This window comes from Octopus bimaculoides, chromosome 5 (assembly GCF_046866305.1).
Source record: "Octopus bimaculoides isolate indiv1 chromosome 5, ASM4686630v1, whole genome shotgun sequence".
Classification (NCBI taxonomy): domain Eukaryota; kingdom Metazoa; phylum Mollusca; class Cephalopoda; order Octopoda; family Octopodidae; genus Octopus; species Octopus bimaculoides.
Genome location: NC_142932.1, coordinates 1,674,738 through 1,684,737, shown reverse-complemented (window position 1 = coordinate 1,684,737; position 10,000 = coordinate 1,674,738). Strand labels below are relative to the sequence as shown.

General features: G+C 35.5%; 1 protein-coding gene across 4 annotated transcripts in view; it reads right to left on the bottom strand.

Moving 5' to 3' along the window:
• Window positions 1-10,000, bottom strand: part of LOC106873782 (uncharacterized) — a 91,055-nt gene that overhangs the window by 8,053 nt on the left and 73,002 nt on the right. For all 4 annotated transcript variants that reach the window (XM_089351918.1, XM_014921291.3, XM_089351919.1 and 1 more), the window contains exon 4: window positions 6,719-6,817. In XM_089351918.1, the coding sequence (XP_089208044.1) occupies window positions 6,719-6,817 (99 nt within the window). The remainder of the gene's footprint in view (window positions 1-6,718; window positions 6,818-10,000) is intronic.

Sequence of the window (10,000 nt, the reverse complement as noted above, 5' to 3'; positions counted from 1 at the left end):
GCGACCCGTGCGGGCATTCCTGTGGTACTTGATGCCAAAGTTTGGCACCAGTCCTTCCAATATTTTCCATATGTATATTATTACACATCTCTCCCGCCTGCGCTCCAGGGAGTAGAGACCTAGTGCCTTCAGTCGCTCCCTGTAGTTCATCTGTTGGACAGTGGCGATCTTTTTTGTATAGTGCCGCTGAATTGCCTCGAGTTCTGCTGTCCGCTTAACACTGTGTGGTGACCACAACTGAGAGCAATAGTCTAGGCAGCTCAGAACAAATGTCTTCCATAGAGTCAACATGACTTTTTGAACCCTTGTACGGAATGTCCTCAGTATCCACCTTGCCAGTTGTCTGCACTTTGCTGTCAACTTGACAATGTGCATGTGAAATGATGCATCACTACACATGTTGATGCCCAGATCTCTTACTGTTTGTGGTTCTGGGATTGCAGTACCTCCAGGCCCTGTGTATGCCAGTTGGGAGGTACTTGTGGTCTTGTAGCGCAGTACTTGAAATTCTTTTGCATTGAACTGCATATTATTTTGCTCTGCCCACTCATATATTGCTTTTAGGTTATTCTGCAGGCTTACAATATCATCAGGATTCTTTATTGCCTGAGATATCTTTGTGTCATCAGCATAGCTAGTGACAGTGGCTCTCCGAGTGACCGTGGGCATGTCCAGAAGGGCCACTATGAACAGTAGTGGCCCCAGAACAGTTCCTTGTGGAACACCGCTCAATATTTGTGTTTCCCTAGATAGTTCTCCATTGGCTGCAACTGTCTGACTTCTACCATTCAGGAAGTCATGCAGCCACTCTCATAATTTACCAGCTATGCCAAGGTTTCGCAGCTTGTGACATATCAAGCCATGATCAACTTTGTCAAAGGCTTTTGCAAAGTCGAGATATATCACATCAACATTTGAATGGTCAAGTAGCTGCTTCAGGACCCAGTCATAATGAGGCAGCTTCTACCTGGACGGAAACCATGCTGGGTCTCATTCAGCAAGTCATTTTCTTCTAGGAACGCAATCAATCTCCTTCTGACAATTCGTTCCATGACTTTGCTAATATGTGAAGTCAGAGAGATGGGCCTGTAGTTCCCATATGTATATGTAGATATAGAAATATATACATCTATGCATATATATGTATATATATATTCATGTATGCATGTATAAATATATATATATATATATATATATATATATATATATATATATATATATATATATATATATATATATATATATATATATATATTCATATATATATATATAGATGTATATGTATGTATGTATGTATATATATATATATATATATATATATATATATATATATATAATGTATATGTGTATATATGTGTTTGTGCGTGTGTATACGCACACACACACGCATATATTTATAAAGTGATTCAGATGTCTGTTTAGCATTAAAAAGAAATCAGCCCAGGTTATTTGAGGTCAGTTTTGGTCTTGACTCCTCGTAACTCTCTCTCTCTCACCATCATCTCAACTTTATTCATTAGAATATCCTACCACAGATCCACCATTGATTGCTACAGATTAGGGATTCCTACAGAGCTGTTCGTTCATGTAAACGTCTTTCTCCAAGATATCATCCTCACAGGGTGAGAGTCATTAGCAATTTAAACCAATGATGCACTCATCAAGACTGTTGAGCTGCCGCTTCTGCTGATCCAGAGTTGTTTGAACTACGCGATCGATATTTGCAAATAGATTACATGGACCTTATGTTACCAACAACGCCATGATATCTGTGTTGGCCATAGATACTGTGGCGTTGTTGGTAACATATTGAGAATATTAAAAAAAAATTATCGTTTCATTAACCATAATGAAAACAAAGAAAAAGTAAACAATGCAAACAACAAGAATAATAATAAATGAATTTTCAATGTAGGAATATATTTATAAATATGCTTATGTATGTATTTTGTGCTTATGCATGTGCATATTAATTAGTTTGGTCTCAAAGAAAAGGCTGCTCTCTTGGATTTCTTAGCCCCACTCTCCATAGACCCGAGGTCTATGTGGTTAATTGCAAATTAATGTTTGCAAAGAAAAAAAATGCTGGATGGGAGCCTAAGAGATACCAATCTTCTTGGAGAGCAGAACTGGATGCAATGGTTAGAGCGAGATTATGGGGGCGAGGGTTTTACACTGCATGTGTGACAAATGGGAAAGAAACTATTGAATTTTGAGTTTTGGAGTGGTTGAATGAATCTGGTGCAAAGTCAAACAATTCCGTAGAGAAGAAATGACTGAAGTAGTGTCGAAAAAAGGAAGGGAGAAAAGATAAGCACATATGTGGATCAGAAGTTAATCTATGTATAAGATGGAGAGTAATTTCATTAGAATCAGTCGTGGAGCGTTTTTCTGGCAGCGCTCTAGGTTGTCACTAATTGTGTAATACTAGACACTATATAGAAGTACTAGTTTATAGTTTTTACTTGTGTTTTGTAATGATTAGTAGTTCTAATGGAGTGGGATCTACATTGCATTCTGATATTAAGGATGGAAAAATCAAACTTTTTGATGTAGTCTTTCCCATGTTGAGTATATACAGTGACCAAGATAGATTCTCGAAGAGGCTGAGACGTAGCATTTGTAACAACCATTAACGTTTTAGATGCAGGTTGCTCATATTTTAGCGTTTTGGGGTTTTCTTTGTGTGTGTGTGTGTGTGTGTGTGTGTGTGTGTGTGTGTGTTTGTGTGTGTGTGTGTGTTTGTGTGTGTGTGTGTGTGTGTGTGTGTGTGTGTGTGTGTGTGTGTGTGTACGTACGTGTTTGTGTGTACGTGTGTGTGCGTGTGAAGACTCAATAATATTGTTCCTGTCATGTTACTAACTGATGAAATAATATATTTCTACCTTTAAAAAAATGCACCTTGGTGAAGTTTTGAAAGGATTTAGGAGAATTTTCGCTGCTATAACCGATCCATTTTATTAATGGTCTCAAAAGAACAAATCGATAGTAAAGGGATTCGAAGACAGTATTTGCTGAAAATAAGCAGCATAAGACACTTGATTATTGCTTTTGTGGTTGTATAAACTCCATCGACTCATCGTACACATTTGATGATACAAATGTAATGGGAATCAATGATGCTTCATAGTGTTTGCAAAATTTCTTACCGATTCCATGTTTGTAGCAAAAACAACTTTCACCAAGGGAAAGAAACAAAAAAAAAACAGATTAAATTGAAATAGGACAGAAAGAAATATTGATTTCTTACATAGGCATAAGGTCACACATTTTCGGCGAAAGAAAGATCGAATATATCCGAAACAATACTGGATCCGTATTCCTATTATCGACCCCATAAAGATAAAGTCCTCATCGGCAAGATTCGAATTTCGATCGTAAACGTTTGTAACTACTTGCCACAAGGCAGATCTAATATTGATTATATCTAGATATAGATTATAGAATGCAAATGTATTTTTAAACTCACTATCCATATTGAAATATATATATATATATATATATATATATATATATATATATATATATATATATATATATATACACACATATATTTATATATGAAATTTTCAACAATACAGTCAGCACTTGAATTAAATAAATGAATGTTGGTTGTATAATGGAGCGATTAGCACTTCATAATCTTTCTTAGATATGATGAAGTTCTTTTTTCTCATAATAATGAAAAGCCATACGTAAAATTTCAATAAAGATTGAAATTTCGGTCACTGGTTTCCCGAGAAAATATTGTCTTCGTTTAATTTAACTTTTAACTCAAATCTAATGAAATTGAAAATGTTCTTCCACATATGTAATGTTTAGGAAACAGTCATTACATCAAAGCAATTGACAATTGAAGAAGTGTATAGACTTTATAGCATTCGTTTAACAGCACATACACAGACGTAGCTGTTTGGTAAGAAGCTTGCTTACCAACCACATAGTTCCGGGATCAGTTCCACTGCGTGGCACCTTGGGCAAGTGTCTTCTACTGTAACCTCGGGCTATCCAAAGCATTGTGAATGGATTTAGTAGACGGAAACTGAAAGAAGCCCGTCGTGTGTATATATGTATGTGTGTGCGTATGTGTGTGTATGTGCGTGTGCGTGACTTTGTGTTTGTGTTTCCCGACCCCATTCCTTGACAACAGGTGTTTACGTCCCCGTAATCTAGCGGTTCGGTAAAACAGGCCGATAGAATAAGTACTAAAATCCTGGTAGGTTGTGCTCCAGCGTGGCTGCAGTCAAAAGACTGAAATGAATAAAAGAATAAGTGAAGGTGGTGAGCTGGCAGAGTGGTTAGCACGTCGGGCGAAATGCTTAGCGGTAATTTCATGTATCTTTACGTTCTGAGTTCAAATTCCGCCGAGGTCGACTTTGCCTTTCATCCTTTCGGGGTCGATAAATTAAGTACCAGTTACGCACTGGGGTCCATGTAATCGACTTAATCCCTTTGCTTGTCCCCTCTATGTTTAGCACTTCGTGGGCAATAAAGAATTACGAATAAAAGAATAAAAGAATAGAAGAATATATATACATATACGTATATACAGATATGTATGAATGTATGTATGTATATATGAATGTGTATATATGAATGTGTATATATATATATATATATATATATATACACGTGTTGAGGCTGTAAGTACGTATGCATGTTTATATGAATGCATGTGCGTTTGTAAGTATGAATTTATGCATGTATATATATATATATATATTTATATATGCATGCACCTAAGTATGTCTGTATGAATTACATATGCACATGTGTATGGATTTATGCATGTATATGTACGTATGTATATATGTATGTATGTATGTATCTATCTATCTATCTATGTATGCATGTATGTATGTACGCATGGATTGAAGCACTGTGACGTCAGAGTTGGGTGCGTTAATTGTAAACATCTGCAAGGTGAAATAGTGGAAGAGTGACGAATGCAGCATATATAAGGCACCTCTTTAGAACGTGTGAATATGGCGTAATTTAGAGATAAACTAAATCCGTTTTGACAAGATGTACATAGCATCACGTTATGATATAGAATGCATAACCATGCTATGGCGATACGGTGCACATTTACAGGGTGCTCTAAAAGAAAAGCAACAAAAAAAGGACAAATCCATGTGTCACATGTGAAGAAACATGCTTTGTCTTGGTGAACAGATCTGAAGTAAACACGATGTAATCAAACGTTGACGTAGTGAAACAATAAAAGATATTGAAAAAAAAGGGTTGGGGGAGAGCGTGTACAGAAACAGTACGACATGTAGAATAAATAAGATTATTTAGAACAGAAATGAAATATCAAATTTTCAAAATGCATAGAGTAAAGAATTAAAGAGAATTACATACCATGAAAGGAACATTTGGACGTGACGTAATATAAATTGACATGATAAAAAAATAAAATATGAGACTTGACGAATGAAAAACATTACTAGACGACGTGGAATAAATAGGACTAATAAACGAAGACAGAAAATATCAATTTGTAAAACGTGAGATACTTAAAGAAAAGTCACACGTGACGGACTGATTACAATCCGGAAAATAACAGAAAAACAAAAATATATGGAGCTAATTAACAGTCAGTTCATACTCCGAACAAAACAAGTTTACATCACACAAACAAGATCCACGTTGTGGCATAGTGAACAGTTGGATGTGATGCAGTGAAGCTGACATATATACATATGTGTGTGTGTGTGTGTGTGTGTGTGTGTGTGTGTGTGTGTGTGTGTGTGTGTGTGTGTGTGTGTGTTTATGTGTGTGTGTGCATGATGTTATGATACAATTTTTTGACGTAACATAGAAAAAGACTGTCAAATACTTGGAAACGGTACACGGCGAAACGAAATTGTGACAGCGACACAGTACTTAGAATAAACATATTAACATAACGTCGTAGAAATATATCTACATAGACAACATGAAGTAGGATATAGTATTCTATAGTGTAGAGAAAAATGAAAGGTATGGCATGACGAAGGATGAGTCAGACAGTGTAATTTAGTAACGTAAGTGAAATTGGACAAAAGAACAATGTAATAGAGTGACGATAAGACGCAACATAGATCAGCGTACATTGTAACGTAGAAGACACACGGACACATCAAACGTGACGTGAGAGAAAAGAATTGATCCAATATTAATGCAACGGAAAATAGGTGATCATCATAGCGTGACGAAGGTGCAATGATGAACATGACGGAACGCGGAAGAAACATGATGTACAGCAGGGCGGGACGTAGTAGAAATAATTTGACGTGCGATAGAACAGTGAACGGCAGTGTGACGAAGAAAGAACAACTGAACGTGATGCAGAGAATTACCTTCGGCATGTTGTAGCAAACAGCGTTTGATGAAAGGTATACGTAGTAACAATACAGTATAACGTAAAATATACGAGATGAGGTGACGTAGAATCAGGAACAGCACGTTAATACGTATGAAAGATGATAGAACATAACGTACAAAAGAACAATCTTGGTGTGACGTAATGATCGACGGTGTTTGACGAAGAAGAAAACTGTACCAAACGTATAATAAAAAAAAACAACACACCCTGACGAATTAAACAGTCATACCGTGACGTATAACACACAGTACGGCACAGTGTGACAACAGACGAAGACTGTGTGATTTCTTGAGGGACAGTACGACTATGAGTGTAGCGCTGATGACAGAGAAAATTTCGAATACCTACATTGCATCTACGTCTATTTGGCCATGACCAACCACTCTGCTCATGGCGAGAAGAGCTTTTAATTCGGCTATCCTCTGGTCGGAGGATGTCCGTTTAACGCTGAAGTAAAATCAGAAATTTCATTTAAGAATGAATCCAAAGAAATGCACGCTGACGAACCTCGCACAAACAGACTCTCTCTCTCTCTCTCTCTCTCTCTCTCTCTCTCTCTCTCTCTCTCTCTCTCTCTCTCTCTCTCTCTCTTTCTCTCTCTCTCTCCCCCTCTCTCTCACACACACACACATACACACAATCAAACATACACACGCATGTATGTATATATATACAATATATTTAATATTAAATCTATATAACAATACATATGTAATATGTGTTATTACACATATATATATATATATATATATACACACATACATATATATACACACGAACACACACACGAACACGCATACATACATGCATACATACATATACACACACATACACACACATACATATATATATATATATATATATATATATATATACATATATATATATATATATACATATATATATATATATATATATATATATATATATATATATATATATATATATATATATATATATATATATATATATATATATATATATATATATATATATATATATATATATATATATATATATATATATATACACACAGGGTGCAGTGAATAAATTGTCGTCTAAATTACGCAAAAATAAAAATAACACTGACATCTCATTTGAACAGATATATCTACCAAAGTTACATAGACTTTCTTGAAATGCTAAAGAATAAAATTATTTAATAGAATCGCCATTGGATTCAACCATGGTCCCCAGACGACATCGGAATCTTCTGCAACTCTCCTGGACGGTCTCCCTGTTTAAGTTGGTCAATGCTGCCATGGTCCTTCCCTTTAGTTCATCTTTGGTGTTACAAGGAGTTTGGCTGGTCTCTCGGTCAAATGCACCCCACGCGTAATAGTCAAGAGGGTTGCAGTCTGGGAAGTTAGGTGGCCAGATATTAGGGGTGCTGTGGTCGCAGAAATTGCCCTGCTTGTGTGGCATGGTGCAGTATCCTGTTGCCAGACATATGGTCTCCTAGCTCTCAACCTCTTCACCCAGGGCAGCACTACCTCCTCCAGGCACTTAATGTAGGCGTCTGTATTGATTCTGAGGCCGCATGAGAAGATGAATGGAGGTATATGATCAAAACACCATGATGTTGGCTAAATGTTTGATTTTTATCACTCTCGGTACATGTCCTCAGATTGACACCCAAACACTCTGAAATGTTCATATTGGAGCTTCTGGTGCGAATGCCAAGCAAAACAGCATGTCGTTTCCAAATTTCAGGGAGAGTGAATTGCATCATAGTGCTGTTTTTTCTCAAAGACGGTGCCCAACTGACCCTACTGTACTGTGTAGTCGATAAAATTAAAAACGAACAATGTGAATGCTCGAAATTAAAACTATACAGTGGCGACAATCTACTCATCGCACCCTCTGTGTGTGTGCGCGTGTGTGTGTGTGTGTGTGTATGTGTACGTATACACACACACACATACACACATACACATACACACACATACACACACACATACACACACACACGCATAAACACACACACATAAACACACACACGTATGCACAAATACTATCCCCTCACACAAACCAATATACCATATAAATTTACGCTGAAATAATTGAAAGTATGGTATTAACATGTTATAAACAATTGCAATAAATCAAATCATTATATTTTGACAGACATAAAAAACAACAATACAGAAGAATGAATAAATTTTCAAAAACAATGATTTTGGTGTCTTCATTTTACCACAATTTTTATAATCGAATTTGGTTTTCGTGTTACTGATTCTTCTTTCACCTAACAGAAGAAAATATAGAGAAGTAGGGCAATATAACAATATAATATCTGGCGCATATTTAAGTACAGTATATTAGTAGTATCTCAGTGTGTATCTTAGTGTGGTAGTTCGTTCATTCGTTTGTTTGTTCGACGCAACATCTATGTTCTGCTGTGTGATGTAGAAAACAAAACAATGATAGCAATATGATTAGGTCACAGAAATTGAATATACGAGTCAAATAGATATGATTGAAGTCAAGAGAAGAAACAGAAAGCATGTGGGAAATGTCATTTCGGGGTGGCCAGAAGCAGCAATATAGTAAACAGGAACCAGTTCGCATTATAGACATCACTGTAAGCATGTAAAGCGCTCCCCGCCCACACAAACAAATAAACAAAAAGTACCCCAAACATACACTCAAGTACATGCATGTAAATGGGTAGGCATATGTATATGTATATACACACACTCACACACACACACACACACAGGCACACACACATACATTCAATATATCGTTGTAGTAGTGATTGCGATAGCCCATACCATAAAAGTGTTGGAAGTGCAGAATAAGAATACAGAACGACTCTAATGAGATTAACTCAACTTCAGAAGAAAGCAAACGACTTAATAAGGTCTATTTTTAATGGCTGATATCTTTCATGGTTAATCATATACGCATAAGATAATGTAATTAAGTATTTTATGAACAACCTTTGTTTTAACTTTCTTTATATATAAAACATGTATGTATGTATGTATGTATGTATGTATGTATGTATGTATGTATGTATGTATGTACGTACGTATGCATGTAGACAGCCGACTATTGATGAAGGGTCTTTTCTCTGTGTTAACTTGTCCTGTTTTCCATTTTTTCTCTCGACGTTTACGTATTTCATTCATTTTTCCCTCGTTTATTTACGCATTTCATGTTATTTGCACCGTTGGTGACGTCCTGTACCCATATATATACATGTGTGTATATATATATATATATATATATATATATATATATATATATATATATATATATACATGTATATATATATATATATATATATATATATATATATATATATATATATATATATATATATATATATATATATGAAAGAAGGTTTGAAAATGCACTTATTTTTAAAAAATATTTATTTACTTAACCGGTTTCACTTTTTTAGAAAAAGATTATCAAAATTCTTTGAGAATAATAAAAAATGTTAAAAAACAGTCTGAGTATTAAAATGCATATATACATTCTTTGATGATAAAATATATTTAAAGTATAAAGGTTTGTATGAACTGTGTAGTGTTACATACACACACTCATATACACATTCCACAATAAACTCTGGGACCAATAAAAACGGCACACACACACACACACACACACACACAC